The sequence below is a fragment of the Canis lupus genome, chromosome 21, assembly GCF_011100685.1.
Source record: "Canis lupus familiaris isolate Mischka breed German Shepherd chromosome 21, alternate assembly UU_Cfam_GSD_1.0, whole genome shotgun sequence".
NCBI classification, from domain to species: Eukaryota; Metazoa; Chordata; class Mammalia; order Carnivora; family Canidae; genus Canis; species Canis lupus.
The window spans coordinates 7,071,183-7,092,979 of NC_049242.1; the positions used below are offsets into that span (position 1 = coordinate 7,071,183).

The 21,797-nt window shown below is 37.9% G+C and overlaps 1 protein-coding gene across 3 annotated transcripts; it reads right to left on the minus strand.

The window, feature by feature from the left end:
- Positions 1 to 2,182: 2,182 nt before the first annotated feature.
- C21H11orf54 (chromosome 21 C11orf54 homolog) lies at positions 2,183 to 21,523 on the minus strand. Of its 3 annotated transcripts, XM_038568310.1 has the most exons (10): positions 21,352 to 21,517; positions 17,640 to 17,847; positions 16,836 to 16,986; positions 13,034 to 13,132; positions 11,841 to 11,914; positions 11,562 to 11,663; positions 10,474 to 10,650; positions 9,633 to 9,782; positions 4,330 to 4,446; positions 2,183 to 3,378 (listed from the first exon to the last, which is right to left on the minus strand). In XM_038568310.1, the coding sequence occupies exons 3-10, from the start codon at positions 16,921 to 16,923 to the stop codon at positions 3,205 to 3,207; spliced, it is 981 nt and encodes a 326-aa protein (XP_038424238.1). In that variant the 5' UTR covers positions 16,924 to 16,986; positions 17,640 to 17,847; positions 21,352 to 21,517; the 3' UTR covers positions 2,183 to 3,204. The 3 variants fall into 3 exon arrangements, with proteins under 3 accessions (XP_038424238.1, XP_038424240.1, XP_038424239.1); XM_038568312.1 differs by lacking the exon at positions 10,474 to 10,650 and having other exon boundaries at positions 21,352 to 21,523; XM_038568311.1 differs by lacking the exon at positions 17,640 to 17,847.
- Positions 21,524 to 21,797: the final 274 nt, after the last annotated feature.

Below are 21,797 nucleotides of genomic sequence, written 5' to 3' on the forward strand. Positions count from 1 at the left end.
GAGGATACGTTATTTTATATTACAAAACTCTAATTTAAGGACTTACGTATAGAATTTATCATTGATGAGAGATAGAAACAAAAAGTTTCACCTTCAGGCTGGGACGCTGACTTAACAGCCTCCATAGCTCTGTGAGCATCAAATAGATGCTGGCTCCTACATTCTGAAAGGGTCCTGTTGACTGCCTTTACGTTTCACTCATAGTTAATATCAAGCTGATTGATAAGCACCAGGGAAATCTGGCAAAAATAGTGACTTTTTATCTTTTTTTTTTAATAAAGATTTTATTTATTTATTCGTGAGAGACACACACAGAGAGAGGCAGAGACACAGGCAGAGGGAGAAGCAGGCTCCATGCAGGGAGCCCGACATAGGACTCCAGCCTGGGTCTCCAGGATCATGCCCTGGGCTGAAGGTGGCGCTAAAGCGCTGAGCCACCGGGGCTGCCCCTATAATCTTTGTTAAATGAAAATATTGCTATGTACTTTTTAAAAAAAAAAATTTGTTTATTCATGAAAGACACACACACACACACACACACACACACACACACACACACACTGAGGCAGAGACACAGGCAGAGGGAGAAGCAGGCTTCATGCACCGATCCTGATCTGATGTGGGACTCCATCCTGCGACTCTAGGATCACGCCCTGAGCCAAAGGCAGATGCTCAACCACTGAGCTACTTACGCAGTTATGCGTCCCTGCTATGTACTTTTGATAACATTGTAATTGATATATTTTTAAGATTTACATTTTTAACAATTTCTTACTGGTATGAAGAAATGCAACTCATTATTATACATTGATTTAGATTTTGGAATCTTCTTAAATTCAGTCTAGTAATTTCACTATAATTTCTCTTGGGTTTTCAAAGAATCAGTCATGTTTTCTGCCAAAAAATTGTGTTTTTCTTCCTTTTCAGTTATAATTCTTTCTTGCTTCCTTTTCCTGGCTAGAACCTCCAATAGTTGATGTTATTAGGCATACTTGTTATATTTTTTTAAGATTTTATTTTTTCAAGTAATCTGTACACCCAACATGGGGCTCAAACTTACAACTCCAAGATCAAGAGTTACATGCTCTACCAACCAAACCAGCCAGGAGCCCTATCACATTTCTAATTTTAAAGTGAATATGGCATTAACATAGGACTGTAAATACATATAGCATCAACAAAACTGCTTCTTAGAGCATGCACTAGGTGTTAGCTGCATAGAGTCAGGTGATCGTATTTTGTTCAAAACAACCTCCTTCTTGTTTCATCAACATACTAAATCTCCTCCTGCCTGTGCACTTTTAAATCTGCCAGGAGAGATGTTTCTCCAAATAACTTCATGGCTCACTTTCATTTCTTTTAGGTCTCTGCTAAAATGTCTCTTTATCAGAGTCTTTTCCTGATCTTCCTAATATAAAAGGTGTAGTAAAGAGTCGGATTCCATTTTTTACGTTTGACTGTGGACATCTTTTAAGCCTCATTCCTCCCTTTTCCCATTCTGTTCCATGTTTGATGAGCAAGCTGATAAGCCAGCTGCTCCTTCTCTGACACTTGTGGGAAACTTAAACTCCATGTGGAACCATAACCCTAGCCCTAATCCTTCACCACCATAAAAACCTCAAACCAGTCTCCTTTCCCTGTTTTCTCAAGCCATTTTTGGACCTACTTGGTAGCTGTCCTGCTTTCCCCAGAAAGCCTCATTATTTGAGCAGTAATCCCTTTCAGACACCCTGCAGGGTGTGCCTTTATCCATCTTGACATCCAAATTGAGTTTTGGGTGGTAAGTCCATCCTGTTTCATGTGAGATGGAAACAACAAAAGAGTCTCCTCCTTTACAGCCTGTCCTGTGCTTTTTCTTCACAGGACTTAATACGACCTGTCATATATTTGTTGATTGTTAGTTTTCCCCCCACTATATAAATGTCTGAATGATAGAGCTCAGCATCTGGTGAAGTGTCTGGCATTATCTTCTACACACTCATTCATTCAACAATTATTTATTGAGTTTTTACTTTGTCCAGGCACTGTTAAAGGCATTAGTACTACACTAGTAAACAAAGCCCTTACCCTTATGGAGCTTACATTCCAGTGGGCAGGGGAGGTGTTCAATACGCTTTTGTTAAACCAATAAACAGTAATATTTTTTTCTGTCTGGAGGTAAGATATTAAAAAGAAACATCACTGTGCATATAAAATTTTTATTTTCAAATTGAGGCTTATTTAAAAATAACATTTAGGAATTTATATTCACAGGTCCTGTTATAGGTAATATCCAAAGAAGATAATCAAAACACATTTTTTTGAAGATTTAGTATATGTTTAGTATTAAAACTAAATTTTGTTACTAAATCTACACAAGGTTGGCATTAGCAAGATTAAGATTAGACAGTAGATTTCTGGCTAATGATTATTATAGACAAATATTCAGGAAAATTTCAACAATTACCATCAGTAAAAGAACATAACTTTTTATTTTACAAAGGACGATTATGTTTAGCAATAACCTCACTTATAAATTAAAGTATACTCATTTCAGTGCTGTATTTTGATGCTGTTTCTTTTCCCTTTACTTCTGGCAAATAATTGATATGGTACAATGCTTCCAATTGGTAAGCCGAACAAAGGAGGCATCATGGCTAACTCCCTAGTTGCCAATGTTTGTGAAAGGCAAACTGCAAACTTCTGAGTATGATTCAGCCCCACCAAAAGGGGTAAAGTTGCTTCCTTTGCCCACCTTATTCCATGAAAAAGAGTATACTCTGATTTCTGAAATGGATTTTTTAAAGTTCAGTACTAAGATTCAACAACTATCAACATTTGCAACCCTGATTTTTCTAATACCCAGAAACATCCACTTGGGAGTTTGAGACTAATTTGAAGAATTTAATAATGTAAGTGATTACCAGTAGATGGTAGGAATAATCACAATTCCTGACTATGTTTTTATTTAAGGTATAAACATAAAACTGATTTTGCTGTTATTAAAGAATAAAAACGAAGAACATTTTCATTATGTATCTTTGTTCCCAATAACTTCTAAGATATATCCATGAAATAATACAGAGTATAAATGTCAACATACCTTCCAGTTAAAGGCCAGAAAAATGGAATTTCAGTAGTGAGATAATTTCTATTGAGTTTTATATTAGCATCAATTGGTGAGTAATAAGTTAACCTTAGTGAATTATTTCTCTTTCATTTGATTTAATCTCGGCCAAATAAATGAGTCTCTTTTGGTTGATCAATGCGATACAGAAACTCTGCAGGCAAGAAGTATCCAAGATATTCCACTGTGTCTGGGGTTGTATCTTGATGGTAGTGTCCACCTTCCCCATGATGACTAAAACAGTGAGTGTGCTCCAAACGCAAATCAAACCCCTAGGACAACAGACAAGCTATTGGTCAGTTTTCAAAATATTTTGGATAGGATTCATTTAAGGGGGAGGGAGACCTTTTTATTAATATTACCATGGTTTATATTTTATTTTTAAGTAAATAATATATTCACTTAATTCAAAATTCAGAGGGTGGAAAGGGATATTAACACCTTAAAATGTGTCTATCCATCTCCTGCCTTTACTACTTACTCCCTTTCCTTGCAGGCAACCAATGTAAACAGTTTCTTATGTATCCTTCCAGAAATATTTACTTTTATCATTTTTACTCAAATGGTAGCACCTTGTATGTACTGTACAAGTATTTTTTTTTTCATTTAACAATATAGCTTGAGATCAGATTATAAAAGAGCTTCCTTTTTCTTTTATACCTGCATGGCATTCTATTTTATGTACACACCACTTCCCAACTGACGTTTAGATTATTTCCAATTCTATCACATTAATGCTATCATGACTAACGTTTTAACTAATAATTTTACATACTTATGCATATATTTAAGAACAAAGTCCTAGACATATCTGTAATTGCTAGATAAAAAAATATGACTAGTCATTATTCTGGTAGATACTTTCTATGAATTGGTCTATATCATATCTTTTTCTAGTATGTAGTATTAAAATATAATGAATAGTATAATAAGCAACAAATAGGATAGAAGACATGAATCCTGGTCCTAATTCTACTGTTTAATAACATGACTTTGGGTGTTAGTTAAAATACATGTACTTTCATTTGCTCAAAGGTAGAATCAACCCTGCCCTAACTCATAGGGTCGTTAGCCACCTGCTGTCTTATCTTCCAAGATAATCCTAGAGACTGCCCTAGTTCTTAAACAAGAACACAAAAAGTACCTTATTTTAAAAGAATATCCTAAAAATTAAGCATTATCACTCTATTATACTGCAATATAAAAGATGGACATAAACTTACCGGGTCTTTGGAGACAAAAACTGGCAGACAAACCAAAGGAGCTCTCATCTCATAAAAGTGCAACCATTTATTCACCTCTTCATCAGAGTTCAATGGGCAGGAAGAAAATTCTGCAGGCTACAAAAAAAGATCATTTGAAATATATAGAATATTATGGAGAGTTAAAATTTTAAATTATATATAACTTCATGAAGTTAAAAATTTAAGCCTTCCCATAGATTTGGTTATTTTTAGAATCAAAACAAGTTACACATCCTAGTTTTCAAAATGATCATCAACTAAGTGTATAAGCTAAAATGTATGAATGAATAAACGAAGGAATGGGTATATTACTATCTTTTAATTTTTCATAGCTTCTTAGTTTTATTGGAAATACATCCTCATCCTAATTTTAAGTCTCATTACTACTACTGGTAGATGGGTAGGGGGAGGGAGAAGCAAGGCATTTGAAATTGGCAGAAGCATCAAAAAGAATAAAATAGTAAGGAATAAACTTAATCAAGGAGGCAAAAAACTTATACTACAAAGCATTACTGAAAAATTTAAAGACTCCAATAGGAGCACCTGGGTGGCCTAGTCCGTTGGGCAACCAACTGGATTTCGGCTAAGGTCATGATCTCAGGGTCTGGAATTCAAACCCACATGCAGCTCCCCATCAACACCCCTCCTTGATCTTCCCCCATGGAGCCCCACAAGGAGGGCTCTGCAGAGTGCCACAAGGAGCCCTGAGGAACAGCAAGGAGTCTCCTTCTCCCCCTCTCCCTTTGCCCCCAGCTCCCGCTCATGTGCATGCACACACATGTGCACTCTCTAAAATTAATCTTAAAAAAAAAAAGATTAAAAAATAAAAATTCCAATAAATGGAAAAATATCCTGTTTATGGATTGAACTTGATATTGTTAAGATGTTAATACTACCAAAAGTGATGTAAAGATTCAACACTATCCCTATCAAAATCTCAATAAAGTGTTTTACAGAAGTAGAAGAATCCATTGTAAATTTCATATGGAATCACACAGGACCCCAAAGAGCCAAACCAATTTTTGGGGAAAAAAGGAAGTTCAAAGTCTAATACTCCCTGATATCAAACTGATTACAAGAAATCAAAACAGTGACACTGGCATAAAGACAGACATAAAGATCAGTGGAATAGAGATCCCAGAAATAAACCCTTGCATAGACAGTCAAATAATTTTCAATAAGGGTATCAAGACCATTCAGTGGAAAAAGGATAGTCTTTTCAAAAAATGGTGCTGATGTATAAAAGAATGAAACTGGACTCTTAATTTATATATAATATATATATACAAAATATATATATACAAATTATACATGTATACAAAAAGTAACTTAAAATGAATCAGACCTAACTCTTAAGAACATACACACACACACCTTGCGTGTGATTTAATATATATATAATTGTGTGTGCATGTATATAAAATTGTGAGATATATATATATATATATATAAAACTAATGTTATTCAGGCTTGAAAAGGAAGGAAATCCCACAGTTTGTGACAACATGGACGAACTTGGAGGACTTTATGCTAAGGTGAAATAAACCACACGTAGATAAATACTGCATTACATCATTTATTGTAATCTAAAGAGGCCAACTTAGAGAAACAGAGACTAGAATGGTTGCCAGGGGCTGAGAGTGGGGAAGATGAGGTGTTGGTCAAAGGGTACAAAAACTTTTCAGTTATAAGGTGGATAAGTTTCAGAGATATAATGTACATTATGGTAACTACAGGCATACCTTGGAGATACTTTAGGTTCAGTTCCAGACCATTGCAATAAAGTGAATATTGTAATAGAGCAAGTCAAACAATTTTTTTGGTTTCCTAGTGCATGTAAAAGTGATGTTTACATTATACTGTAGACTTTTAAGTGTGCAGTAGCATTATGTCTAAAAAAAGTACACACCTTATTTAAAAACTCTTTATTGCTAAGAAATGCTAGCAATCATCTGAACTTTCAGTGAATCATAAACTTTTTGCTGGTGGAGGGTCTTACCTCAGTGTTGATGGCTGCTGGGTGCTCAGGGTGGTGGTTGCTGAAAATTGGGATGGCTCTGGTAATGTCTAAAAATAAGGCACAGTGAAGTCGGCCATACCAATTGACTCTTCCTTTCATGAATGATTTCTCTGTTGCATGCAATGCTGTTTGATAGCATTTTACCCATAGTAGAACTTTCAAAATTGGATTCAATCCTCTCAAACCCTTATAGCTGCTTTAGCAACTACATTTATATAATATTCTAAATCCCTTGTTGTCATTTCAATAATCTCCACAGCATCTTCACTAGGAGCAGATTTCATCTTAAGAAACCACTTTCTTTGCTCATCCATAAGAAACAACTCCTCATCCATTAAAGTTTTATCATGAGATGGCAGCAATCCAGTCCCATCTTCAAGCTCCACTTCTAATAATAGTTCTCTCACTGTTTCCACCACATCTGACATGACTTCCTCCACTCAAGTCTTGAACCCCTTAAAGTTATCCATGAGAGTTAACTTCCAAACTTCTACTTGTTATTTTGACTTCTCATGAATCACAAATGTTAACAGCATCTAGAATGGTGAATCCTCTTCCAGAATGTTTTCAATTGACTTCGCCCTGAGCTGCCATATAGCTATAGCCAGCTATAACCTTATGAAATATATTTCTTAAATAATAAGACTTCAAAGTTGAAATTACTCCTTGAGCCATGGGCTGCAGAATGCATGCTGTGTTAGTGGGCATGAAAACATTCATCTCATTGTACATCTCCATCAGAGCTCTTGGGTGACCAGGTGCATTGTCCATGCGCATGAAAGGAATATTTTTTTCTGAGCAGTAGGTCTCAACAGTGTGCCAAAAATATTCAGTAAACCATGTTGTAAACAGATGTGCTACCATCCAGGCTTTGTTGGTCCATTGATAGAACACAGGGAGCGTAGATTTAGCATAATTTTTAAGGGCCCTAAGATTTTCAGCATGGTAAATGAGCACTGGCTTCAACTGAAAGATACCAGTTGCATTAACCCCTAACAAGAAAGTCACCCTGTCCTTTGAAGCTTTGAAGGTAGGCACTAACTTCTCTTTACCTGTGAAAGTCCTACATGATATCTTTTTCTAATAGCAGGCTCTTTTGTCTACATTGAAAATCTGTTGTTTAGTGTAGCCACCTTCATTAATTATCTTAGCTCGACCTCTGGATCACTTGTCACAGCTTCCACAACACGCTCTGCTTCCTCTTGCAATTAATTGTATGTTAGGGAGATAGCTTTTTCCTTCAAACCCATGAACTATTCTTCTGCAGCTTCCTCACCTCTTACAGCCTTCATGGAATTGCTCTGGATTAGGCTTTGGTTTAAGGGAATGTTGTGGCTAATTTGATCTTCTATTCAGGCCACTAAAACTTTACCCAAATCATCAATAAGGCTGTTTTTGCTTTCTTATCATTTGGGTATTCACTGGACTAACATGTCTAATTTTCCTTTAAGAACTTTTTCCTTTGTCTTTATAACTTCACTATTTGGAAGGAAGTCTAGTTTTTGGCCTTACTTGACTTTTGACATGCCTTCTTCACTAAACTTAGTAATTTCTAGGTTTTAATTTAAAGTGAGAGAAGTTGACTCTTCCTCTCCCTTGAACATTTAGAGGCCATTGTAGCATTATTAACTGGCCTAATTTCAATATTGTTGTGTCTTAGGGAATAGAGAGGCCCAAGGAGAGGGAGAGAGATAGGGGAATGGCCAGTTGGTGGAACTGTCAAAACATACCAACATTTACTCATTAAATTATTCATCTGATATGGACACAGTTTATGGTGCCCCAAAACAATTATGATAGTTACATCAAAGATCACTGATCACAGACCACTATAACAAATATAATAATGGAAAAGTTTCAAATATTGCAAGAATTACCAAAATGTAATACAGAGACAGGAAGGGAGCAAAAGTTGTTGGAAAATTGGTGGCAAAAGGCTTACATGATGCAGTGTTGCCACAAACCTTCAATTTATAAAAAAAAAATGCAGTATTTGTGGAATGCAATAATGTGAAACACAATAAAACAAGATATGCCCATGGTTAGTAATGAAATATTATGTACTCGCATTTAAAAAAAATCCTACAATTATTTGGTATTTACAAATAAATTTATCTATAATTCTGTTTTTAATAATTTGGAAAATTAAGTATTTTCACAATGTTGTGTTTTTCTTTGCAAAATTAGCTGGCTTGCCATTTAGAATTATCAGGATGGGGCATCAGGGTGGCTCAGTCAGTTAAGCATCTGACCTGATCTCAGGTCATAGGACTGAGCCCCATGTTGGGCTCCACACTCAGGACAGAGTCTGCTAGGGATTCTCTCTCTCCTTCTCCCTCTGCCCCTCCCCCTGCTCATGAACACACTGTCTCTCACTTTCTCTCTCTAAAATAAATAAATAAAATCTTTTAAAAAATACAATAAAAAATCAAATTATCAGGATAAAAAACATTAAAATCACTTTTTTGATGATTTTATTGATAAAATGAAAAGGAAATTGAGTTGTAATTACTTTTATACTATTCATTTATTCACCTCCAAAAAAATGATTTTAAAACCTGAATGCCCTAGGTCTTGCTTCATATAGTATTCCATCCTTGATGTCTTATAAACTTGTATAATCAGCCTGTAAGATTATAATTTTCATAATGAGTCCTTTCCCCAAAACCATCATGTTTTTTTGTTTGTTTTGTTTTTTGAGTGCAAGGAGAATGAGAAAGAGAGGGAGGAGAGGAGGAGAGGGGGAGAGGAGGAGAGGGGGAGAGGGGGAGAGGGGTGGAGAGAGAGAGAATCCCAAACAGGCTCCACCCAGCACAAAGCCTGATGCTGGGCTTGATCTCACAACCCTCAGATCGCAACCTGAGCCGATAACAAGAGTCGGACATCCAAATGACTGAGCCACCAGGCACCCCACCACAACCATCTTAATAGCAAAGTCTATGTATGGAGTTTGGGATTCTGGCAATAAAAATGATTATCCATTTCTAAGGCTTATATTCAAGTCTATCTAGATCTTAAAAGCAAACACAGTGAAAAGAAACTTCTAATATATTAACATGAAAAAGGACCCTAGTTAGACATTATCTCACAATATGATTTACAGTATTGTTTGTTATTTAAGTTTTAAAGTAATACAATAAGAAAAGTATTCAGGGTGTCTTTAAGGGTAGAATTCTCCATTCTACTAAATTCTATTATAAATCCTAAGATCTTAAGTATGTGCACATACATACCCACATACGCATGCAACGAAGGCCCTTACCATTATGTGAGTCTTTGCTTTTCCCTTCTCAATTACGAAAGTCCCTCCCATCCCTACAGGTTTATCTCCATAATGTTTTTCAAGAGTCTGTCTCATACAAGTCACGAAGTTAAGTTTTCCAGTTCTTCTTTTGGCTTTCACCTCAATGACCTAGAGAGGATATAAATATGCACACCATTGTTCTAAGCTGCAAAATATTATGTGGATAACTATCAAAGTGAAGCATATAATCAAGACCTGAGCTGAGATCAAGAATCAGATGTTTAACCAACTGAGCTACCCAGGTACCCCTTAAACATATCTTTTTAATTCACTACCTCATTTCTCAAAGTAGCTAAAGTAGCTACTCTATTTAAAAATCTGAGAGTTCTCACAATTGCTAACACTGTTATCATCTTTTGGTGTTCTAATAGGAAGTAAATACGAAGTTTCCTAAGCTCCTTGCTATATTTTGCTACCACCATTTCAGTCTAGATCAACCAACATCCGATCCATCAGGAATGAGCAAACTACCTACAGACTAACTAGGGACTGGCATTATCTATTTACTTCAACTGCACAGCTCATATGTTTGACTCACTCCCCCATGAATATTGTTACCTTTTATTCCTCAGAAAAAAAGGTATTGCTTACTAAGTATTCCTAACCTCAGTTTTAAATAAGACTTCCACCTTGCCTGTAGTACTATAGTAATCTTTCATAACTGGGTTAAAGAAATTTGACTTAGCTAGTTTTGAATTAAGAAAACCATATTTGTGACAATAAAAATTCAACTTTTTTTTAGCTATCTGAGAACTTCTGGAGAATACTGTGTTTTGTGAACAACAACAAAAAAAGTCACCTTTCCAGGTTGGCCCTCACTGGCAAAAAGATTAGCCAGTAATGCACACCCAAAATCATGGTATTTCTCACTGTATTTCTCTAGCAGGCACCCTCCATCTGCAGGGTTAATATGGGCAAAGTAACTTCCATTCATTGCAGGTTTATGTTCACTTCCTATTTGAATAACTGGCATAAACTGAAAAGTAAAATAAGAAAGTAAATTGGTCAACCCTGGCATCAATATGCAAAGAGAGTATATTGAGTAACATAACAAAGGATCTTATCCTTGACTTTAGATATTTTATATCAGAATCTAGTAAGAAAGCATGAAGCATGAAATATTTAATTTTAGATTCAAGATGTTAAAGATTTATAAACAACAAAAAATTGAAAAAATATCTTATAAAATGTTCACAGTATTTCTTAGTTTCTAGAACATTGTAAATTGTGCTTTAAAATGTCTGTCTTTAGATTTTAAACTTTTTTTTCTATATTGAACACTGGGTAAATTATATTCATCTTTCTACAAAAGAACTTGTATGATTATTGACTAATGGTTACATCAGAAGAGGTGAGGGGATAGGCAGAATGAAGAGGTCCTTCATTCTTCTATTTAAGAGATGTGAAGAAACTTTTTTTTTATGTTGTAAACATACTAACATACAGAGTAATAGATAGTACCTTTTGTAAATAATCATCATACCACTGGCATAGGGCCTTACTAAGTCTGAAAGAGGGAACTGATGAGATCATTAATTATTCCATTCATTTCATCAAAAGCTCCTCTTGTATCAAAAGAAAAAGAACTATAGTGAAGCTAGGAATTCTCTGATGTGTAAGGATTAAAATTTTTCACAATCCAGGGTTCTCAGCAGACTATATTAGGTCTCATTTAACACTGAGTGCATACCCTGAGAAAATGTGAAATTAGAGGTTAGTGCTATGCTATAGTCAAAATCTGTATCACACAGTACTGAATCTGTAAAGAAAGATGACATCGACCATTTATAATACATTCAGAAAGCAGACTTTCTGATAGGGCAATAAAAGAAAAAAGATAAACCAAATGTCAAATCAATAAAATAAAATAATTATATGAATGCGGACCTCAGCGTTGAACCCAAGAGTCTGAAATGGGCCTGCTCCTGCTCCAAGAATAAAAGCTCCAGGAAGCTTGATTTCTTTTGCAATCTTATTTAGATCATAAACCTATATAAGAAGAAAAAATATTATTTAAATAACTTAAATCTCTTGGTTTATTATTTTTGAATGAGTCCACTAACCCTTCCTTGACACACTGGTCAATGGATCTTCTAATAATGTAAAGAGAATCAACCCAACTTCTTATAATCTTCATGTGAATGTGAGGAGTTAAAGTATACTTACTTTTTCTTTATTTACAAGAGGCAATAAGTAAGGCACACCTCCTACTTCTGCAATTCTAGTTTTCCCACAGATGCCTAAAAAAAAAGAAGTCATCTTAAAAATAGGCAAACATCTAATTTAAGTATAAAATGTCAAGAGACACTAATTTAATTTATTAAGAGTATGTAACTTCTCCATTCCCTCGGTTTTACAAATAGCAGAGATTGGAAGATGAAAGTAGTTATGATCCCTATCCTATTCTAATTACTTGTGTTTCCAATATTGTCATAACCAAGCCTGGCTTGATATAGTTGGTAGCATAAAGGCAATAGAAAGTTGATAATAGAGCAAGGCTAGAATTGAAGCCAAAGTTTGGATAGGATGAAATTTCCAGAATTAGTCTATAATGACCTATTCCTTTAAAAATCTGTGCTTTTAGGGGTGCCTGGGTGGCTCAGTGGTTAAGCATCTGCCTTTGGCTCAGGTCGTGATCCCGGGGTCCTGGGATCGAGTCCTGCATTGGGTTCCCCGCAGGGAGGAATATATAGATGGAAATGTCCTGTGGACAGCTGGAATTACTGATCTGTAACTAAGAAAATGAGAGACCTAGGTGAGATGTGCAGATTTCAAATTCTTGTAGCCAAATAGTAATTTAAAACCAGCGGATTCTATGAAGAAATGCAGAGATTGTAGAGTAAGAAGAGGCTGAGCAAAGATTCTAGAAAATGTCAGGATTTCAGAGCCTGCCAGAAAGAAAAGGAATCAAGGAAAATGAAGAACATAGAAGTAGGAAAGGTACCCAGGAAGTACAGGCAAAAGAACCAAGGAGAGAGAATGTCAGGCAGCAACAGCCAGATACTATGTAATATGTTAGAGATCAGATAATACTAGTAAACAAACCAAAATCGTTGGTGACTTCAATAATACCAGTTCATTTAGAAGCTACCTAACAACATTTATAAGACATCATTCATATATAAACATACATATATAGCTTCCTTAGTGTTGCAATTTAAAGGCTTACAAATTATTTATTAGAAAACTCTTTGGATGACAAGAATTAAGATTAACCTTTTTTTGCCTTCTACTGTGTTTTCTGATTTCTTAATTTTAACTAATTTATTAGTTATTTAGTGAGGAGAATAGGTTACTTTTATAATTGGTTTTCAGAAAGAGATTAGGACCAAAAACAGTAAACTGCAAAAATCGTTTACCTTTTACAGGAAAGGTAAATGGCTCCTTAGTCAGATCAGGGCAATCAACCACAGAGACCTGGACATCAGCAAAGTTACCCTTTAGCCCCTTCTGCAGAACTGGTAAAGACAAGGAAAAAGGTTATTAAACATTAGGTGAGGGACATCTGAGTGGCTCAGCGGTTGGGCGTCTGCCTTGGGCTCAGGCCATGCCCTGGAGTTCCAGGATCAAGTTCCACATCGGGCTCCCTGCAGGAGACATGCTGCCCATGTCTCTGCTTTCTGTGTGTCTCTCATGAATAAATAAAATCTTAAGGGATCCCTAGAGCCTGCCTTTGGCGCCTGCCTTTGGCCCAGGGCGCGATCCTGGAGACCCGGAATCGAATCCCACATCGGGCTCCCGGTGCATGGAGCCTGCTTCTCCCTCTGCCTATGTCTCTGCCTCTCTCTCTCTCTCTCTCTCTCTCTCTCTCTGTGACTATCATAAATTAAAAAAAAAAAAAATTAGGTGAAAATTTGCCACCATATATCAAATCTTCCCTCAACATTTTGGGTATCATGCTCCCAATCTAAACTTGTATTTATAAATGTTGGGGTGGGGGTGATGTGCATCTAGCTAGCTCAGTTGGTAGAGCAAGAGACTCACTTATCTTGGTTCAAGCCCCAAGTTGAATGTAGAGCTTACTTTAAAAAAAAAAAACAAAACAAAAGAGAGGGCAGCCCCTGTGGCCCAGCGGTTTAGCGCCACCTTCAGCCTGGGGTGTAATCTTGGAGACCTGGGATCAAGCCCCATATCAGGCTCCCTGCATGGTGCCTGCTTCTCCTTCTGCCTGTGTCTCTGCCTCTCTCTCTTTCTCTCTCTCTCATGAATAAATAGATAAAATATTTTAAAAAAAGGAGAGAGAGGGGGAAATGGTCTTCTTAATGAATAGAATTAAACATTAGATAAACAATTAATCACATGTGTTATATCAAATACCTCCATACAATACCTCCATAAAAATCTCTGTAAATCTGTAGAGATTTAAACCACTGAAGATAAACAGTAAAGTGGGTATTACCTCCCTTTTGGGGAGAGAATTCCAAAGACCTACAGAAATGTATATATTTAAACTGTTAGAGGGACCCTGGTGGCTCAGTGGCTGCCTTTGGCTCAGGGCGTGATCCTTGGGATCTGGGCTCCCAGGAGAGAGCCTGCTTCTCCCTCTGCCTATGTCTCTGCTTCTCTCTCTCTGCGTCTCTCATGAATAAATAAATAAATAAATAAATAAATAAATAAATCTTTTAAAAAAATAAACTGTTAGAAAGTAAGCAATTACATGTAACAACTTCACTGACACTTGAAGACGAAATGTTGAGCAAAAGGAGTAAGACACAAAAGAATATATATGACTTCACTTATATGTGCTTCAAAATCAGGCAACTAATCTAAGGTGATAAAAGTCAGAACAGTGTTACCTCTTAGGGTAGAGATATTGACTGGAAAAGTAAATACAGGAAGGAGTCTTCTGGGATGCTGGAAATATTTTATATCTCAATCTGGATGGCAGTGACATGGGTATGAACATGTTAAAATTCATCAAGCTGTACACTTAAAGATCAGTTTGTGTTATTGGAGATATGTTATAACTCAATTAAAAAAAAAGCAGAAAAAGCAAACATATTTCAAAGTTATAAATCTAGGAGCAATGAACTTCTCTCTTTCTTTTTTGAGATGGAGAGAGGAGGAGGAGGAAAGAGAATCTTAAGCAGGCTCCAACCCAGTGCAGAGGCCAACATAGGACTCTATCTCATGACCCTGAGATCATGATCAGAGCAGAAACCAAGAGTTAGATGCTTAACTGAGCCACCCAGAAGCCCCTAAGAGCAATGTATTTCTTTTTTTTTTTAAGATTTCATTCATTCATTCATTCATTCATAGAGACAGAGAGAGAGAGAGAGAGAGAGAGAGAGAGAGGCAGAGACACAGGCAAAGGGAGAAGCAGGCTCCATGCAGGGAGCCTGACGTGGGACTTGATCCCGGCGTCTCCAGGATCACAACCCAGGCTGCAGGCGGCGCCAAACCGCTGCGCCACCGGGGCTGCCCAGAGCAATGTATTTCTAAGGGTGATAAGTTTTCACAAAAATTTCTCTGAGAGTAGTTAGCCATTAGTTTAGGTTTTATAGAATCAGATTCTCCAAAACATGAAGCCGTCCTAAATCTAGCCATGTAGACATCCCATTCCAGATGTTTGAGTTAAAACATTATCTACACGAAAACAGAAACCAAGTTGCCTGGAAAATTCTCCTCCCTAAACTGATGACTGCAAACTTATGAATATATAAAGATTTCAGCATGTAGAAATACAGTAAAATCTATTTTTTTAATCAGTTACAAAGAGACAAAATTCTAGCTATAGTATTTTCTGTAAAACTGAAAATAAATTTTAAGCCAAGAAACTCAGATTCCGTTTCTACTTTGTTCTGAATATGTCCTGTACATATAGAAGGAACATAAAACATAAACACTTAAGAGAAGATAGATGTAGAAAGGCCCTCAAAGAAATGATTCCTAGCTGTCCTGTCATATCAGGGAAAACAGAAAGACAAAAAAGAGATACAGGCAAAGACTACTAGTAATACAGATTGTTGAGCTGCCATCCAAATTAAAGAAAAAATAGGAAGGTCAGAAGCAGAGAGCCATAACCAAGCAAAACCTGAGTATACTTCTTGACCTATCAGACATACAGATGAACTGTCAGGATGGGTGCACTTTGCAAAGGGTGGGTTTTATAGTTACCGTCAGAATAGAACCAAAAGGTTGTCAAACAAATGTTAGCTTTCTGACGGGCTACATACATAGTTTTGGGTTAGTACTAACCCAAAGTATCCTGGTTTCATTTCATATTCCTATTTCTATTTACTTTTTCTTATCTATCACCCCTCTAACTAATTTTGTGAAGCTGCCTTAAGTTCTTGTTTGAACAAGGGGAAATGCATAAAAATATACACAGAGAAATCTAAGCAAGTTCACTGGCAGTCTATCAGAGACAGTCTATCATAGAGAAAAAGTAGTAATGTTAGGAAAATGATTAATATGCCACAGTAGATTATATATTTAAAGAATACTGTGACTGGTAAGAAGTTAAAATTGTGTGACTTTTTGGGCATCACATATACTTAAATCTTCGATTACTATATTCATTTTCATTCTGTAAAGTTGGTATCTTAACAAGAATCTTCAAATGGTGAGTTTAGTTTTTTTGGGGGGGATAATTTTGGACTCTGAACAAAAATAGTACAAAGAGGGGCACATGTGTGGCTCTGACAGTTGGGCATCTGATCTTGGTTTTGGCTCAGGTCAGGATCTCATGGGTCATGGGATGGCGCCTGAGGCTCAGCGCCACTTAAGGCAGAGTCAGCTTGGGATTCTTTCCCTCTTCCAGGTGGAGACCTACTCATATTCTCTTTTTCTCTCTCTCTGAAATAAATGAATAAACTTTTTTTTTTTTTTTAAAAAGGACAAAGAGGAAAAGGAAAATGAGTTCTTAAAAAAAAAAGATTTTATTTTTTTGAGTGAGAATGAGCTAGAGCGAGAAAGAGCAAGGGCAGAGGGAGAGGGAGAAGCAGACTCCCCACTGAGCAGGGAGCCCAAAGCAGGGCTTTATCCTGGGATCCTGACCTGAACCAAAGGCAGACGCTTAACCGAAGCCACCCGAGTGCCTCAGGAAAGTGAGTTCTGCATTGAAAATATTATTGCACAAATCATATCTTAGAATGTTTATATTTTTAAATTTTTTCCTTAGAACAATCTCAAAATACTTAAAGTTAATAATTTATTTACCTACGACAAGCTCCTCAAGACTTGGCACATGAAAAGAATACTCAACACAAGCCATTTCTTTCTTCTTTAGGTGCAAGACTATACCCATAAAGCTATGGCAGGTCAGTGATCACAAGAGTTGGTCGTGCACCATGCATGAACAGTTGTTTCTCTGGAAAGGAACACTGAGAGTTTAGTTATATAAAAAGGGCAAAAGGGCATTTACTTTTCTTTCCTCATGGAAAGGCAACCAGTGTTTCCTGTATTTAATATTCTAAGTGAGAAATGCCCAAGTAACCTTTTTTAATACTGATATTTTAAAGTCAACACTTCAAACAGACAAAAGGAAACGTCAAGCTAAGAAGGCACAATTCATTTTCTTTGGTGGTATATGTGGATTGAACATGCAGTTGTCTGATGGTTGGTCTAAGGAATGTAGGTCCTGAAGCAAAAGATAGTTTTAAGGGTTTATAAGTAACTGTTTAAATGGTTGTTGATAGTAGTATAGGACACTCAAATAATTCGCTCATAGATAATTTGTGTTTTCTCTTCTATATATGACATTTGGGCTAACACACAAGTTTCTTAGACTATATATTTTACAAAAGAAAATTTAAATGACTAAGAGAAATGCACACTTCTACAAATGAATAGCTATTGAAATTTAAATTATTACTTTTATTTACAAATAAATAAATATACTTTCTTGGTAAGCAGCTTTCACGTCCAATTATTCTGATAACCTAACCAATTATAGTGTCAAAAATATAGGCTAAGCATATTTTACAATAAGTAGACATATATACACAGAGATTAGTACCTTACCTTAAGTGTTCAGGTGAGAAGATATGCAAGCAGAGAGAAGTAAATAAAATGAAGAAAAAAAAAAACTCAGGGGGATCCCTGGGTGGCTCAGCGGTTTAGCGCCTGCCTTTGGCCCATGGCACGATCCTGAAGTCCTGGGATCTAGTCCCGCGTTGGGCTCCCTGCATGGAGCCTGCTTCTCCCTCTGCCTGTGTCTCTGCCTCTCTCTCTATCGTGAATTAAAAAAAAAAAAAAATCTTAAAAAAAAAAAAAAAACTCACGCAAAAATAATGTGAGATGGGCAGGGAATCCCACTCAATAAACTGCAACAAAAACTGCAGGTAAAACTTTTTTAAGAGTGTTTCTAAGAGCATTATTCTGATTCTCATTAACATTGTTAATGGAATACCTTATTAATTATTAATCTAGGGACACCTGGGTGGCTCAGAGTTTGAGCATGCATACCTTTGACTCCGGGCATGATAATGCAGTCTGGGATCGTCAGGCTCTTGCAGAGAGCCTGCTTCTCCCTCTGCTTATGTCTCTGCCCCCCCCCCCCTTCTCTCTGTCTCTCATGAATAAATAAATAAATTTATAAAAAAACGAACATGGGGTAGTGGAAGGGGAGGTGGGCAGGGGATGGGGTGACTGGGTGATGGGCACTGAGGGAGGCACTTGACAGGATGAGCATTGGGTGTTATACTATATGTTGGCAAATCGAACTCTAATAAAAAAATATACAAAAATAAATAAATATTTTAACCCAAAAAATTAATTATTAATTTCAATAGTCTCTGATACAAGCTTATTTACCAACTGAAAGGTGGTCTTTCAATATCACTTAGAAAGTCCCCCCACCCCGGCTTTTTTTAATTTTCCAAAGATTCACAGGTTTCTTAGAAACTGGTTTTCTGGTTTTGATGACAATTTTAAACACATCCTCCACAAACATACTACCTATACATTTAGGACTTAACATTTACGTAAGAACTTCACCAAATACCAACTTTTAATTACATGATATGCACAATCTAGTCTCCCAAATAAAATATCTACTGTTGATAATGGGTCCCAAGTCCTATATAATCATATTTCAATGATCTCCAGTATATCTTTCAGTTAAATAATCTATAACTGTTCAGGAATGAAACATTTTAATTTTTTTGAAATTAGTTTCAGATGGACAGAAAATATAAATATTCTTACATATTCTTCACCTAGATTTTCCAAATGTTAGCATCTTATATTTTCTTTATAAAAAGATACTAATTAAGAACATGTCAACATCTGCTCAATACTATATATATAAGGAAAATAAAAGCACTCTAGGTATTTCTGTTTCTAGTAGAAATAATAAAGACAAGTTTAAGTTAAATACAATTCTTTGCCATTTTTAAAGGTTAGATTTGTTTGTTTGTTTGGTTTTTCCCCCACGAAAATAGAAACAAAGTCCAAACCTGGGAGGCTACATTTGGAGAACTGGTTTGGAAATGTAGACCTTCAGGCAAGCCAACATCCCAGAAGGCAGTGTGGTAATGTGTGTATAAATGTGTTTATGTAGGAGGGAGGGAAGGAGGTTGGAGTTGGAGTGATGAGAGAAGGGAGTTAGTAGAAGGTTCTACTATATGGGGCACCTGGGTGGTTCAGTTGGTTAAGCGTCTGTCTTCCGCTCAGGTCATGATCCCAGCATCCTGGGATCAAGCTCAGCATTGGGCTTCCTGCTTGGTGAGGAGCCTGCTTCTCCCTCTGCCTTTGCTCAAGCTCACTCTCTCTCTCTCAAGTAAGTAATAAATATATAAGTAAAACCTTAAAAAAAAGTTCTAATGTAAACTCAAAAGTGGCTCTAGGAGGACGGCTTTGGGCTGTAAGGAGGTACAGGATATTCACCCTCCAGCTTCAGTTACTGGGAGTCAGTGGCCCAGAAGTTGGGTCTGGAGAATGGAAGAATATAAATGGGACGCAGTTGGATAAGTGGAGCTGAATAGACAATGCCTAATGGGTAGACCAACTGTAGCAACCAAGCTGATAACTACTGACAGCACGCTATATAACCCATACTATGTTAGGCATTTTACATTCTCTCAGAACCTCTCGCACTGAATAGATATTATATTTCTTTTACAAAAGAGAAATAGGCCAGAGAGAATATCCTATTTACTTGAGATCCTTCAGCTGTTAAAGTGGCAGGAATAATTAAAAACCAAACGTAGCCCACTCTAAATCCAGAACTCCTCACATTATACATTATTATCTGTGGGTTAGCCTGTGATAAAATGACACATTTCAACTCCTAGAAGACAGAATTTGTACAGTACCATCTTAGAGCTCTCAGAGTTATCATCTGTTCACTTTGTTTCTTTCACCTAGGCTGTGATCTCTTTGAAGACAGGACTGTGGTTCTGTCTTCCAAGTGCCTTCCTAGTGGGCACCAGTGCAGCCTTAATTATTTATCGAAAATTTACAATTTATCAGACTCATAAGTCTCTGGGATAGGACTGGCTTCAGGGGTATGCAAGTAGCATAATGTGCTCAGAATGCCATTTGGTTTAATGTTGTCACCACCCTGAAATTCTTAACTTTATATATGAATTAAAAAAAAAGACATTATTAATTTGACAGAGAGAACAAGCAGGTAGAGGCAGAGGGAGAAGCAGGCCCCCACCCCGTGGAGCAGGGAGCCCAATGCAGGGTTTGATCCAAGGACTCTGACCATGATCTGAGCAGAAGGCAGAGGCTTAACAGTCTGAGCCACCCAGGCACTCCTATATTGAACTTTTAGGACCAAATGGGATAAGGGAGGATGTGCAGGATCAGAGGCCAGGGGGGCAAAGTGCATGTCCACTACTATCCCTTGCTACCTCATTCACATAAAGCATTTGTGAAACCCCATAAGCACAGGAATCTGGTGGACCCACCATCTGTGGGAGTTCTGTGAGACTCAAAGGCCAGAGATTCCATAGTGTTGGTAGAACGTGAATACATCAAGAAGAAAAAAAAAAAAGGAGAGATGATTTGGTTTTGTGCAGTTTCCATTGTCCTAGTAAGAACAAAATACATGGGGCAGCCCCGGTGGAGCAGCGGCTTAGTGCCGCCTTCAGCCCAGGGCGTGATCCTGGACACCCAGGATCCGGTCCCACGTCGGGCTCCCAGCATGGAGCCTGCTTCTCCCTCTGTCTGTGTCTCTGCCCCTCTCTGTGTGTGTCTCTATGAATAAATAAATAAAATCTTAAAAAAAATAAATAGCAAGTTTCTATTAATAATAGCATAATAATAAATCAATAGTGTTATTGGTTGAAACACCATGACAAGTCAAAGGAGATCCTAGAGAAGAAAGGAGGTAGCTTCATTTTAGGACCTTTAGGGATTAGGACCTATTTGAGGGCCTGGATTTTCATTTCGTACTGAGGCTCAGAAATAACAGAGCCAGGCCTGCTCCCTCATAGGGCAGGCGTCAGACATGCCCTCCCGGGCCAGGCGCTTCCAAGTGTTTCACAGACTGTGCAGATGCCCAGAGGACTCGACCTTTATGCCTGGAATGTTTTCAATATTTAGAGTGAAACGGAGTGAAGAGACCAGATCACTTTGAAGGTTCCTTCAATCCTGGGATGGAGACCGACCACGCAGGGCGAGGCAGCTTTCCAGGCCTACCACTGACCCGAGGTCTGAGAGTGGACACAGCGAACCAGCTCGTTCCTTTTTAAGTCCTGCAGGGTAAACACCCACCCAAACTAACCTCGTTTAAACCGTTTCAACGCCCGGCAGCCATTCAGGGGACTACGGAGTCAAAAACTCTGAGGGAAAAAAAGCCCTCCGCCGGTGCCTCGCCACAGGCTCCGGTGGGGAGAGCGAGCGAGCGAGCGAGCACGACGCGCCCGGGGGCGGGGGGCGTGCGGTGAGCCACGGAGACGCCGGCGTCCAGTCAGCGCACGCCGGACGCCGCCACCGACGCGCACACTAGAGGGAGGGCGACGTGGCCGCCGCGAGACCCAGCCGGCGCCGCACTCCCCGCCGCGCACGCCGCGCCCGAAGGCTCCGAAAACCCGCCGGCTCGGCAGACGTGAGACCCGGGCAACAGCTCAGTCGCCGTCTCCTCGCAGCTCTCGCCCACCCAGCTGACTCGGCCCCGCGCGTGTTCCGGTCACCTGCGGAGACGGGCGTGGCCACGCCCCCGAACCCTTG